Raw genomic sequence first — 15170 nt, forward strand, 5'->3', positions numbered from 1 at the left:
TGCTGCCCTCCACCTGCAGCAAGGGCCTGGGCATCCTGAATGGTCCCAGATGGCTAAGGTCTCAGTTGAGCATCTTGCCAAAGGGAGCATAATGTTGAGCTCACTCTGCCCTTGCCTTGTGCTCATGGAACGTGAGCTGGATCACAAGGACAGGCTGCACTGTCTACAGTGGGGCCCACAGCACAGGGCGGCAGGATGGGGGGCTTTGCACCACCTCCACAAAGCAGGTTGTTGATGTGGATAACGTACAGGGGCCTTTGCCTTTGATAAGTTCGGCTAAGGGTACCAGTGTGAGAGGTAAGCACTGAGAGCTGGCCAGGAAGGCTGGAAATCAAGCAGGAAGAAATGATCCTGTGGTTCCCAGAGTGAGCTCTGAGGGTCGCTCGCCTATATCACTGTTCACAAGCAACTTGTTAGAAATATGTATCCTGGGCTCCAACACTGATTCTGATTCACGAGTCTGTTGTTCATGATTGTTAGAGTTTGAGAACATGGTATGATGGAGTGAATTCGAGAATGTCTGGAGGATAGTGCCAGAGATGGGGCTACAGAGACCTCCAAAGCACCCTCAGGCTCCTTGACAGCACAGGCCTGGGTTCAGGCTGCTCTCCTTAGCAGGGTCTGGGATTGAAAGGCCCTCAGTAGCCTTTGCCCAGACACTTTCAGTCTCTCATCTTGGGGCACAGGTGCCTTCTCTGGGTGTCCCAGGGCTTCGAGGCTTTGTTGCTCAAAGGGCAGAGCAGGTTTGGACTGTGTTAAGAACAAGATAAACCAGAGATGGGCCAAACTGAGTGGAGGGATGATAGAATTGGGGTTTTACAAAACTTTCCAGAAAGATCTCTTCATCTCCTTTCTAGAACTTTGATAATGGTGACTCTCGCTTGGACTCCAGTGAATTTCTGAAATTTGTGGAGCAAAATGAAACCGCCATCAACATCACCACCTATGCAGACCAGGAGAACAACAAGCTTCTCAGGTGAGTGGAATGAGGGGGTCAGGGAGAAGCCCACAAGGGGAGGCTGTATAAGAAGGGATTTGAACCCCATCCTACCTGCCAAGGAACCTCCAGTGTCAAAGTCAGTGTGAAGTGAAAAGCGAAATAGCGTTTTGTCCTGATCTCTTCCGTGAACATTATGAACTAATATATTGAGCACCACTGATATCTGATCAAGTAATTAGTGTTTTTGGCCAGAACTTGCAAGGAATAGAAGAAAGTAGTTTTGAAATTAATGATCACATCAGAGCAAAGTTGTTTCTTAGTGTTGTGGGTGATGTTTTAATGGTTCATTTTCTTAAGGAATTACTTCAGTGTTCTATTTAATGATGTCTAAAATAGCTTTAGATCTGATTTTAAGATAATAAGTGCTATTTCATGTAGAGACCCCTAATTGTTACAAATGGGAGCACATTCCTCTCCTTTTCTGGTATTATTCCAGAGTAAATATTAATAAAAATTAACCCCTAAGAATTAATAAAAATTAATCCCTAAGTAAATATTAATAAAGTTAACCCCTAAGAATTAATAAAAATGAATCCCTAAATTAACTGTGGTTCCAGTATATTGGTAAGAATTAAAAATAGGAAGGGCTTCCCTGGTGGCTCAGCTGGTAAAGAATCCGCCTGCTATGCGGGAGACATGGGTTCGATCCCTTGGTTGGGAAGATTCCCCTGGAGAAGGGAATGGCTATCCACTCCAGTATTCTGGCCTGGAGAATTCCATGGTTTGTATAGTCCATGGGGTCTCAAAGAGTCAGACACAACTGAGTAAAAAAGGGAAAGCACCTGTTTGTTCAGAAAAACGCAAAGCATGAAACCCAGATTCTAAGGTTCTTTTTTAATGATAACCTATGGCCGTAAGGCTTCCCTGGTGGCTCAGATGGTAAAGAGTCTTCTTGCAGTGCGGGACACCCGGGTTTGATCCCTGGGTCAGGAAGATCCCCTGGAGAAGGAAATGGCAACCCATTCCAGTATTCTTGCCTGGAAAATCCCATGGACAGAGGAGCCTGGTGGGCTACAGTCCATGGGGTCACAAAGAGTTGGACATGAATGAGCTTTGAACTTTTACTTTTTATGGCCTTGAAGCATAATATCTGTAAATCCTTCTTATTTTGATGACCTGAAGTAAGATAATATTTTACAAATTCAACATTTGATCCTTATAACACTGCAGTGAAGGAGGGCTGCTTGTCCCCATTTCACAGATAAGAAAACAGATGCAGGAAGGTTGAATAACTAGCTCAAGGCCATTTGGGTTGTAAGTGATTGAGCCAGGGCTCAAACCCAGGCCAAGGGGAGAGAGAAGGAGCTGGAGTTCTAGAAAACTTTTCTGAAAGATCTCTTTGTATAATAAAAGGATGATAGTGGTGCTGCTGGTTTCAAACTCATAGTCTTTCAAATCACACATTCTTTTCATATCATCTGTTCCTACCACTTCTATTTGATTTTTCTAGTTGGGTTGACTTGATACATTACACCTGGGGCAGGGGAGGCAATTGATAGTGGAAGGTATATGAAGATGGTGAAACATTTGTCAATCCAAGTGGACAAAACCATCCAGGAAACTTCAGTCATCTTGGGAATATCATTTGAACAACTTGAATGATCTGACATCCCATATAATAAACTAAAGGTTGGATGCTTACTGGAGTCAGGATGCATGATGGTTGTAGAAGATCAGTGTAGAAACTTTCTCTTTAAATAGTTTCTTTGGCCACCTTCAGAGGCCCAGGTGTATGTAATCCTGATGCTTAATTCCTTCAGGAGGGAAGCTGAGGTCTTGCCGACACGTTTCTCCTGTGTTTTCTTTTTAGAGGACTCTGTGTTGATGCTCTCATTGAACTGTCTGATGAAAATGCTGACTGGAAACTCAGCTTCCAAGAGTTCCTCAAGTGCCTCAACCCATCCTTCAACCCTCCAGAGAAGAGTATGCCTAATCTAAGAAATAGCGGGTTGTAGGGAGTTGGGGGCATTTGGAGGGGGCCAAGATAGAGGAGACTGTGGAACTCTCCAGAGCTTGCTAAGAAAATTCCCTTCCATGATTCTAGACTGGGCCCCAGCCCATCATCTCTATGCTGAGGTTCAGGTCCGAAAATCTTTGGGTTGATAGAGGCATTTGTTCAGTTGTGGTGCCTCTGAGAGACAAACAGGTCTTGTCTGGAAGGTGGTAAGGTGCACAGACAGTAGCACATCCTGTTCCACTCTCACCCTAAACCTTTGCCCCTTATTTCTGGTCTCACAGAGTGTGCCCTGGAGGATGAAACGTATGCCGATGGAGCCGAGACCGAGGTGGACTGTAACCGCTGTGTGTGTGCCTGTGGAAACTGGGTCTGCACAGCCATGACCTGTGACGGTGAGAAAGAAGGGATGGCAGGGAGAGTGCTGTCTTCATGAATCACCATGAGAGAAGTCCGGGTGGGGATGATGGGGAAGAGTGCAGTGGCTGGGAGAAAGGAAACTGGAGGGCAAGAGACGGGCTCACACTTGTAACGTCAGGGTTCCCAGAAAGCAGCCTTGAGGGCACAGCACTTACGCTAGAAGCACTCTGTTAGAAAGTCACTCCAGAGATTGGGAATAAAAAAGATTCAAGACCCATGGCAAGAACAAGTGTTGGTAAGAGATTAGAGTGGTAAAAGTAGTAAGGAAAGCAAACACATATTAGTGAGAATTACATGCATTTCTTGGAGTGGGAAATGACAACTCACTCCAGTTTTCTTGCATGGGAAATTCCATGGACAGAGGAGTCTCATAGGCTACAGTCCTTGTGGTCACAAAGAGTGGGACACAACTGAGCACACACACACACATGCATGCATTTCTTCTAAGCACTTTACATATTAACCCACTCAATCCTTATGACAGCTTAGGAAATCCTCTATGTCAAAGACTTAGGTGATTGGAAGGCAAAATGACTTCTTGCCATCCATGCCCAGCAGGAAAAAGAGACATGTTCATAAACATGTTTGAATTAATAGAATTGGGTAAGTCTGAAAAAAGAAAGTTAAGCTAGTTGAGACATGGGCAGGGCGGATTGGGAGACATCAGACATCTAGGGAGGAGGGGACAGTGCCCAAGCCAGCATCACCACTAGCACCGTTCTACCAAGAGATCTTTCAGAAAAGGTTTCTAGAACCCTAGCTTGCACCCTCCACCCTTGGCCTAAAGTTGAGCCCTGGCTCAAATTTGAGCCCCCAACATACTACCCAAGCATGTTACTTTGGAGGTGTCCATTGCCCTGGGATACTTTATATTCAGAGAAATGTGAGTATTTCATTTCTCCTTCCATAAGTTCAATGGGAGATGAAATTGAGAGCCTGAAAGGTAGGTATTGGAGGGATCCCTAACTGGCTTCCCCCAGCCACCACTGCTCTGAGCCTTGATTCTTCTAATAGGAAAGAATCAGAAGGGGGCCCAGACCCAGGCAGAGGAGGAAATGACCAGATATGTCCAGGAGCTCCAAAAGCACCAGGTAAGTTGCAACCTCCATGCTGGTTCAGGTAGCCCTATCACCACCAGGCCCATCCTCCACTCAGACACTGCCTAATGCCCCAGATGACCAAGGACATGTGCTCTGTTCCATACAGTAGGTCCCAAATGATACACCTATATACCTGTGCCATGCAGATCATGATACAGATAGTTCCCTGACAGAGTCCTTGTAGAGCCAATATGCCCCAGCAGATGTAGATTACAACTTGGTAAATTGCTTTATAAGTTATAATCAGGTGGGTGGTGGTTTGCAAATGAGCATGGTCTAAAGAAGCTTTCCTATTTCTTGTCATGACCAATGCTCAGACCCAAAGACCGTGAGCTCCTTGAGAGCAGGCTCTGTGACTTGCTCACCAGTGTAGCCCTGCATTTAGCACAGGACCTGCTGTATAATGGGCTTCCCTGGTAGCTCAGTTGGTAAAGAATCCGCCTGCAATGCAGGAGACTCTGGTTCGATTCCTGGGTTGGGAAGATCCGCTGGAGAAGGGATAGGCTACCCACTCCAGTGTTCTTGAGCTTCCCTGGTGACTCAGCTGGTAAAGAATACATCTGCAATGTGGCAGACCTAGGTTTGATCCCTGGGTTGGGAAGATCCCCTGGGGAAGGGAAAGGCTACCCACTCCAGTATTCTGGCCTGGAGAATACAGTCCATGGGGTCGCAAAGAGTCAGACATGACTGAGCAACTTTCACTTATGAACTTAAGAACACTGCTATATAATTGGCTCTCAGTGAGCATGAAATTAGTGGATTTAGACCGTAGCAGAAAGGATTTGTTAAATGCCAAGCTGGCTGGAACATAGCCTGAGAACTTAGGGATTCTGTTTCCTAGAGACCTGAAAGGATAATAAGAATTCTGTTCAGGTTCTATGTCATTAAGTTGAAGACCGTCTTGGCGAGAAGATTCTTGGCAGATGAGTGATTCACTGACATGTTACTGAGGGCCTAGAGAGAAAACCTAGATGAGCTAGATTCCTGGGACTGTCTTTCCACTGGTTTACCTGTAGTCCTAACAAAGGATATTGCTCCTTGAATCATCTGTCTGTAAACTGGGTCTGGTAATACAAGCCTTCTCTCTGACATATAAGTTTTTAAGCAATGTAATGCTCACAGGAACTATTGAAATGAAATATGTGACTTGAGAATCAGGAATTATTTGTATTAATAGTAATTGCTCATATTTATTGATGGTTTTTCATGTGCATTTTGTCACTGATAGTGTAGAAACCTCATGTCAGTTTTTTAAACAAATGCAGAAGCTCCTAGTTCCTGGCTTTTTCATATTTCAGCAGCCTTGAGCTTCCAGATTAGTATAAACCCACAAAAGCAAAAAGCACTTAATAGGAATTCCTTTCATCTAGGGTGGAAAAATGATCAGAGTAGACAGTGGGGAGTGAATTATAATAGCTAACATTATTTAGTGTGTCCGTTTTATGTCAGTTGCCTCAGAAGCAGACGCTAAGGTAAGAACTCAAGTACAAACAGTTTATTTGGGAGGAAGTCCCCAGGAAACACCAGAAGGGGAGTTGGGAAGTGAGCCCAAGGAGGGAAGAAATGATAATGAGTGTGTATTCCGGCACATTAACACTGGGGGCAAGTGGAGCTTAGTCCTGTTACAGAGCTCTGGGAACAGTTACAGGGGGCAGGGTGCCGGGCTATTGCCTGCATGAGCTCCCATCAGCCACTGGCTGAGAGCCGCCACCAGCAAACATGAATTCCCTGGCATTTCTGGCCTGTCGGCATGTGTGGGCAGAGCAGGCTCCAGCAGCCAGAGAAAGCCTCAGGCAAAATGATGCAGGTTCTGGCAGTAAGAAGCCAGGCCGGTGTACTGAAATGTTGAAGACAAGGGTTATGGATGGGGCACTGATAGTGCCTACTAGATGCCAGACACTGTTGTTTTTTATTCCCTATTTAATTTTCTATTGAGATGTAATTCACATACCATAAAACTCACCCTTTTAAAAGTATACAATCAGATGGTTTTTAATATATTCACAAAATTGTCAGCCGTTACCACTGTCTATTTCCAGATCATTTTCATCATCCCCAAAAGAAACCCCAAACCCATTAGAAGTCACTTATATTCTCTCTTCTCTCAGCCCCTGGCAACCACTATTATACTTTCTGTTTCTATAGATTTGCCTGTTATGGACACAAATAATTGGAATCATACAATATATGGCATTTTCTGTCTGACTTTTTTCATTTAGCGTAATGTTTTCAAGGTTTAATCCTTTTAGCGTGAATCAAGACTTCATTCCTTTTTATGGCTAAAGAACATTTCATGGATAGATATACCACATTTTGTATATCCATTCATCAGTTGGTATATATTTAGGTTGTTTCTACTTTTTGACTATGATGAATGATACTGCTGTAAACATTCTTGTACAAGTTTCTGTGTGGACATATGTGTTCAGTTCTCTTGGGTATGTACCTAAGGAGTGGGATTGCTGGATCACAGGGTAACTTTGTGTTTAATCTTTTGATAAACTGCCAGACTGTTTTCCAGAGTGACTGTACTATTTTATATCCTAACCAGTCATATTCCAGTTTCTCCACAAAGTCACCATCATTTGTCATTGTGGTTATTTTTTATTAGACATCCTAGTGGGTGTGAAATGACATCTCATTGTCTTTGATTTTCATTTCCCTAATGATTAATAATGTCGAGCATCTTCTTATATGCTTTTTGGCTTAAGAATGTCTTCTCTGGAGACATGTGCCGCTGTTAGAAGAGGTAGTGTTTACTTTATTACCCTTATTTTGTAGTTGAAGACACTGAGGCACAGAAGGTTTCATAAGAATGCCCAAAGTCCCCCAGAAAGTTACACAACCATGATTCAAGCTCAGGCAGTCTGCCTCCAGAGCCTGTCACTCTCAATGCTTCTCTAAACTTGGATTCAAAACATTTTGTAGCACTTCCATGTGGCATCCTTTTCTTCATTTTTCAAGTGAATATAATAATGTCTGACCTTATTGTTTCATAGGAGTTTAGAGTTGGCTCTTAATTTAGCCACAGTCCTATGCAACTTTGTCATGGTAAGACATGATCCTTGCCCTCAAGTTGTTCATCATCTGTGGAGGAGATAGACAAGTAAACAGGACTAAAATTCAGCACAAGCATGTTTCTGTCAATGCTGTTCTTGAAGACTAGATAAATGCCAATAATTGTAAAAAATATTTCATAATGTTTATTTTCTCTTGCCTCTCAAAGGAAACAGCTGAAAAGTCCAAGAGAGTGAGCACCAAAGAGATCTAATGAGGAGGCATCTGGAAATGGTGTCCAGAGCCTGGCACCTTCTCTTCAATTTCAGCGCTGAGTCCAGTATATGCAAGTGTCTGCTACAACCGCCAAATCACCTGTATTTGCTTATATAGCAATGAGTTTTATTTTGTCTATTTGTTTTGCAATAAAGGAAATGGGGGTGGCTGGCTAGGAGGGGAAAGGCCAGAGCCTTCATTTCTAGCAGTGTTTTGGGAGAAGCTGTCAGTGGTGCTCAGGGGCCGGAGGCAAGTAAGGAAACTGCATCAGGGTTGGGAGAGTGGACCCAGATCTGGAACCCTTCTGAGTATAGCACAGCTGTGAACATGCTGCAGGGAGTGCAGGCGATGAGAGAGAGCTTAGCAGGCTATCCCCAGAGGAGGGAATTGGGAAACTCAGTGAAGAAGACTGCATTCTGCTTCCAGCCCTTCCTGCTGCCATCAGCATACAGACCTCTAGCATCTGTGCTTCTCCTCAAGGCCCCAGCCACTGGCTGTAGATACACGGCCATCCTGCTGGTTCCCCAGTGTCTGAGAGAGGGTGCCCCCAAATGATGCAGATACTTGTAGACTTTGAGCCCCTTAGAGACCTAACCAAATTTTTAAAATACTTTTTACCAAAGGTGCTATTTTTCTGTAAACTTTTTTTGGCAAGTTGATTTCAGTCTTCAATTATTATCATTATATTATTGTTGTTGTTTAATATTTTATTTTCTTAACTAGAAACTAAGCTTTTGTAATTATTTTTCATTAGTCCTACATTTCAGAGATGAGAGAGTTTGGGGTTCTTCCTTGTGCAGAGGCTGCTATCACCCAGACATCCTCCAACCCTGCCACATGCAGCCTGGAATTCTCCTGTGATTTCCAGTGGGTCTGCAGTCTGCCAGAGGAGCAGGGGGTGCCTCAGACAGAAGCCATGAGAAGTGTCCCCACACAAAGCCTTCAAGATTCCAAAAGCCAACTTGTTTTCATTTATTCTGATAGATCCATGCAAATCAGTATTCCAAAGGATGGAGACAAGCGCAGCTAAGCAAGACTTAGATGTTGCCAGCCTATCAATATGCTCATTGATCCTGCACTAAGTAGGAGAGTGACTCTGGCCCATCTCTTCCTATTTCTGGGCCTTAGTTTCCTCAGTGAGCAGGTAGGAATGCATTAAACTATTGATTTGAGGAACTGTAAATTCTGTGGTTCTAGTAATAGGTCCAGAAGGAGAAAATGTGATTTTTCTCCTCCTTAGGATAAATGAAACCTTGTTTTTATGTAAGAATCAGATGACCAAAAACAAGATGACCAAATTTGACCTCAGTCTGAATGGCCCCACAGGTCATGCTATGATATAGAGCCCTCGAGTAAAGCCTGCCCAGGAAGAGAGTGAGAAAGAGAACGACTTTTTGTCTTTGCTTTTGCAGTTCACCTTTAACCTTCTTGGGAAGAGAAATGTCTCTCCCTTTAGAGATGAGGGAAAAAGAAGGTTTACATTTTAAGACAGGAAAAAAAGTGGAATCAAATCCTAAAAGTGTGATTGGGGAGAAGTTAGTCATTTCTGTGTCTTTTGACCCCTGTGATAATTAACCCCACTCAATACCACGTTTAAGATGCATTTGGAATAACAAAATTAAAAACTTGACATAAGATCTCATTTTCAGAAAGCAGATTACAGACCACCAGAGGGAAATCATGAGGGCTGTATTACACAGGCAACTCTGAGAAAGTTGTGCTGAAAATGGAATTCCTTCTAACCAGGTTTCCTTTTTCTCCTTTGAAAGAAGAACATTCCACTTTGTTTAGAATTCTGAGTTTTTGTAAATCATCCCAATTACAAGCCCTCTTCCAACCCAACTTATACAGTTTGAAATGCACTTCCCTGTCAAAGTGCCTTGGAGAGCTCCCAAGAGCACATCTTGACCAAGTTTTGCCAGCCCTTGGACACCAGAAGAGAGGGTGGGAGTACCAGTCTGTTTAAAGCAAGAAGGCAGAATGTCTCCTCACCAGTTACCTTTAGGTCAGTGGCTGCCATCCAAGATGACCCTACCCTGCGATGTTGAAGTCGCAAGACCTAACCTGCATTCCTCCTGTAAATAGGGAAGCTACTGTCGGCACCATAGAGTCACATGATGATGATCATTCACGGAAAGCTGCTAAATAGCCTAGTTTGGGGAGTCTTGCATAGAGCTTTGCATGGAGCAAATAAACAGAATTAAATCAGGTTCAGTTCCTCCAGCTCTCTAAAAGCACAGGGCTTAGACTGCAAGCTTCCTTGGGCTTTCTCTGTGTGTCTATGGTTTTTATAAGCATAGCATCTATTAAGATTCAGTGTCCATGGAAACCTTCTCACATGCCATGGCTCTGGACTCCATCACTGTTTTTGGAAAGCAGGGCTCCTCCACCTGCTAATAAGCCCATTTGGACCAGTCTGAATGTCTTTCCTTTACATTTATGTTTTTAAATAGTCAAATTTCAAGAAGCAAATTTGGACAGGTTTCCATTGCCTGTGTGTTTGTGAAAGGTATTTGTATTTAGTAGGCTTCCATATTGCATTTAACTTGTTTTTGTAACTCTTGATTCTTTTTTTGGATACTATTGATAAATAAAGAAATTAAAACAATAACTGCGTCATTTTCTTCCCCTCAATTAAGGCCAAATAAAGTTGTGAGAGGGCTTCCCAATGGCTCAGTGGTAAAGAATCGTCTGCAGTGCAGGAGACGCAAGTTCAATCCCTGGGTCGGGAAGATCCCCTGACATAGGAAATGGTAACCCACTCCAGTATTCTTTCCTGAGAAATTCCATGAATAGAGGGGTCTGGCGGGCTATAGTCCAAAGCATTGCAAAGAGTCAGACATGATTGAGCATGGAGCAAGAGAGAGGAAGTTATAAGAACATTAACCATTTACCTTATAAAAGTGAATTTGAGTTTCAAGAGGCTTCAAAGAGGCCTGAGAAGTTTATCGTAATCTTGGGACTGAAGCTCTAGGGGGGAAGGTTTGCTCATGGACTGACAAAACAAGTTTATTTAAAAAAAAAATCACTGATAGTGGGTCTGGATAAGAAGTGATGAGAAGTCTGGGAACATACCTGTACTGGGAAGAGGTTAAACTAAATGACTCCTAAAGCTGCCAAGAATCTGATGAGACTGAAGGACACTGAGTGAGGCTGACTACAGGTAAACTTGTATGAAAAGTCAAACAAACCTGGGAAGGTGGCACAGGAAGCTTGTGAAGATCTGTTTGACTAACCTTAGTGGCTATTTAGCTGATACACATGCATCCCATGGAGTAAACATTTCCAAGTGGACTGCATGTTGTCTGATCAATACCATCTTGCACACACACGACCAATACTTGTTTTCCAACTGCCTGTCCAAATGATTCTTTCAGGTATCATTCACTCCCCATGACCATTAATTCTATCTTCCAGAAGAGCGCGTTACAGTTGGTGTGGTTTCAGCTGTCTTAATTTCAGTCATAATGTGTAAAGTCTTGCTTCCCTAAGCAGGTCACCTTGATTGGACTTGAGGTATTACTCAAATCCTAATAAGATACTAAAACGTTATCTCTTGTGTTATTGCTACAAATTAGTGATCTTATTAATCACAGTTTGATTCTTTAAACTTTCATTCTCAGAATTCTTAAGCCAAATATGAAGGATACCTTGTCCACAACCATTTAAATACTGGCTGGCTTCTCTCAATCTTCTACGTGTGTGCTCTGCAAACACTTTTCCTGCTATTACAGGCTGCATGTGTTCTGGAAATGAAAATGAGTTAAAATAGCCTGAAAGTAGCATAATTCAGAAAGTAAGCAACCTATAATCAAAATATATTATGAGGTTTTTTTAAATTAGAACAAATTACTTTGATTAACTTTAGTTTCAGAGTGCCTGTGTCAAGTTCCCATTGGTCCTCTTAAATTATTTCTAAAATAAGGGGAAGGAGGGAGTGAAGAAAAATCATTTGAATGAGTAAATCTAAGCAGATACCCTCAGAGTCCTGGAGTAAATGTAGCATAGATGGAAGACATGAAGAAAGTAAACCCTGGGCTATTGCTGCTAAGGCTGATGCATGATGTAACTAGGAAGTAATATGTTACTGTCTGAATGAGAGGTCTTCTTGTCAATGGGATTTCATTTTTTATAATTAACACTTATTCTTATTGAAAAGCTAATATATGCACATAGTAAAACAAAAAATTCAAATAGTGTCAAAATACAGTGAAAAAATACATTCTCTTAGAGGGTGTGTACACTTACAGATTTGTTTATAATTGCCAATTGTCCTTCAAAGAAGTTTGTATGCATTTACTTACAATTGCAGCAAAAATACATATACTGAGTGTGTATATTTTCCAAAATATTTGCAAGCACTGTGGGCTTCTAATAGAGGAAAATGGTAACTCATTGCCTTTTCTTTTTTCTGTTTTGTAAATAAATTTATTTGTATCATTTTTTAGGTTCCATATATGAGTGATATCATATGATATTTGTTTTTCTCTGTCTTACTTCACTTGGTATGATAATCTCTAGGTCCATCCATGTTACTGCACATGACATTATTTCAGTCTTTTTTTATGGCTGAGTAATATTCCATTGTATGGATATGTGTGTGTGTATTTGTGGTGTACATATGCCACATCTTTATCCATTCATGTGTCAGTGGACATTTAGGTTGCTTCCGCATCTTGGCTATTGTGGATAGTGCTGCTATAATCACTGGGGGGCATGTGTCTCTCCAAGTTAGAGTTTTCTCCAGATACATGCTCAGAAGTGGGATTGCTGAATCATATGGTAACTCTATCATCCTCTTAATTCCTTAAAACCAAATTCAAATGCCATCTTCTCCCTTATCTCTCCAGCTAAGGTAATGACTTCCTCTTCTGAACTTTCTAACTTTATGATATTTATCACTTCACTAACTTGCATTTTAGCTATTTGACAAATGTGTTTTCTCTCTTTCTAGTCTGTAAGCTCCTCAAGCATTGGATTTGTGTTTGATTCATATTCATGTTCTACCATGGTACCTGGAACATTGCTTTGCACAAAGTCAGGGCTCAGTAAGTATTTGCTGAATAAAAAAGTAAATGATACAGTCACAGACAGTGAAAAACAAAGATAACGCAGAGAAATGTACATCTATTTATGTAAATTTCTCTCTCCTTGCAAAAACAATATACATTTACATGAAAGCATATAAATGCATATAAATGACTAAAGCTGTGAGTAGACACATCCCTTAAACTAAGCACATTATTATTTCTGTTTTTATTCTAATTCAAACCTTCTTCTCAATGACTGACAGCAATAGCCTCTTCATTTATCTCTGTTCCTAGTTCTTCCCTTTCTACTATTCCATTGCCCTCAACCTGTACCTTCCTAAAGCACCTCTTTGATTATATTACTCCTTAGCTCAAGAATTCCAGGAGTTCTTGCACGGTAAAGTCTGGAAAAAGCTAAATGCTTTGTTTTCTAAGGGAAAAGAAATCACAGTTATAACCAGTGTTGTTGCCTTATTTTTAATTAATTTATTGTATTATTCCTTATGTGAGATTGAGCATCTTTCCATGAATTATTGGTCCTTGTGCTTTTCTTTCATTCCCTTCATTCATTTTCTATTGGTTGTTGGCCTTTTTCTTACTGGTTTGTAATAGTTCTTCATAAATTATTATTAGCCGTTTGTTGTGAGGGTGGCAAGATCTGGCAGTAGGAGATCAGTTAGAAGGTTACTTCAGGAATGAGGTGAGAAATAATGGTGACTTGAATTAAGATAATGGCATTGGGGGACTAATACAAGGTTAAGGAGGTAACATTGACAAGAGCTGGCTAATGACTGGCTATGGGAGTTGAGGCAATGGTCAAGAATGACCCTAAGGTTCCAACTTGGATGACTTGGTAGATAAAGTGCCATTTCCTGGGGTTAAGAGAGCAGGAGAAACCCACCGGCTGGGGAAGGGAGAAAGGAATGGGAGATGAATTTAGTTTTGCACAGGTTGAGTCTGAGTTGGGAGAGATCTTGTGAGTAGTTGAATAGGAAGGTTTGGGAAGAGATCTGGACTAGAGATAAAGATTTTGGAAAAGTAAAGAGATAGTATTCCTTTGTATAGACAAGATGGTCTATGGAGAATATATCAAATGAGGGGAAAAAAAGAAAAGACAATGCTGAGTTGGAAAAGTCCATAATAAAGACAGAGAATCTTTTTGAGAAACTCTGGATATATGTATTTCTCCTGCTTCCTTATGGCATCATTAACAAAAAGTGTACACAGTTAGAAAAATGGTACAATGGGTGGAATTCATATGTGAAAATACAGCATGTAGAGAGTTCAGATGGGCAGTGGTGACATGGATGCTATAGACAGGTCAATACTGAGAAGGAACCACCATGAATGTATAAAGTGGAATAACACAACTTGCTGGAAAACAGGTTAAATAAATTTAGGAAATAGGAACAGGAAATGCACCCAGATCATGATCCCTGGAATGACTTGCCATGGTCAGGTAAGAAACTTAGGAAACTTGATAATGTTAGGACCTGTAAAAATAATGTATTGCCAGGAAAATAAGAGACAAGATTGTTAATGGATAAAAATAAAATATTTAACCAGGAAACCCGTACACAATTGTCAAGAGGATGAAACATTTGAAAGGAAATTTTGTCCTACAGAAGAGAAGGGACTTTATCCTTGTAGGCCTAGCCTCATTTAAATTATATACGTTAGCAGAATTTGTCATTTTCCAAGGAGCAGTGACAACTCAAAACAAAATGCCTGCTTAAAAATTCTTCCACCAGACTCCATAGTTAAACCAGGTAGCCAGTAATATTTATAATTTTACATATTCTTTGCCTTTTGTAAATGCCATTTTTAATCTCATGTTTCAACTTCTTTCTAAGTGACCTGCATCATAACATTGTTCTCATTGTGACTGATAACTTTGTTGTTGTTGTTGTTTAGTCACTAAGTTGTTTCCGACTCTTGGGTGACCCTGCCAAAGGGTAGACCACCAGGCTCCTCTGTTCATGGGATTACCCAGAAAGAATACTGGGGTAGGTTGCCATTTTCCTTCTCCAGGAGATCTTGCCAACCCAGGGATCAAACTCACATCTCCCACATTGGCAGGTGTATTTTTACAACTGAGCCACCAGAGAAGCCTGACTGATAACTTACTGAGAGACAATATAATGTAATGTTTAATACCAGGCATCTTGAGTTTATAAGCTGATCCTTTCCCTGCTCTTTACCTCTCTGTGTCTCAGTTTCCTCTTGAAGTGGTATAACAATAGTACCTACCTCATTTTTTTCCTTCATTTCGAGGATTCAATGAGCTAATGTATGTGATTTTTTTCAAATAGTCTTTGGTACATAAAAGTGCTGTGTAAATATCAAATACCATCCTTATCACCAATTATTTTAATCTATTTTACAATACATTC

At 41.3% G+C, this 15170-nt stretch overlaps 1 protein-coding gene across 4 annotated transcripts in view; it reads left to right on the forward strand.

Moving 5' to 3' along the window:
* The window catches only part of FSTL1 (follistatin like 1), a 53285-nt gene extending 42930 nt beyond the window's left edge, over positions 1-10355 (forward strand). For all 4 annotated transcript variants that reach the window (XM_081571891.1, XM_081571893.1, XM_081571892.1 and 1 more), the window contains 5 exons: positions 858-976; positions 2811-2923; positions 3239-3349; positions 4389-4465; positions 7701-10355. In XM_081571891.1, the coding sequence (XP_081428017.1) occupies positions 858-976; positions 2811-2923; positions 3239-3349; positions 4389-4465; positions 7701-7745 (465 nt within the window). In that variant the 3' untranslated portion in view covers positions 7746-10355. The remainder of the gene's footprint in view (positions 1-857; positions 977-2810; positions 2924-3238; positions 3350-4388; positions 4466-7700) is intronic.
* Positions 10356-15170: the final 4815 nt, after the last annotated feature.

The sequence above is a fragment of the Giraffa tippelskirchi genome, chromosome 2 (genome assembly GCF_054371585.1).
Source record: "Giraffa tippelskirchi isolate mGirTip1 chromosome 2, T2T-mGirTip1v1.2.pri, whole genome shotgun sequence".
Lineage (NCBI taxonomy): Eukaryota > Metazoa > Chordata > Mammalia > Artiodactyla > Giraffidae > Giraffa > Giraffa tippelskirchi.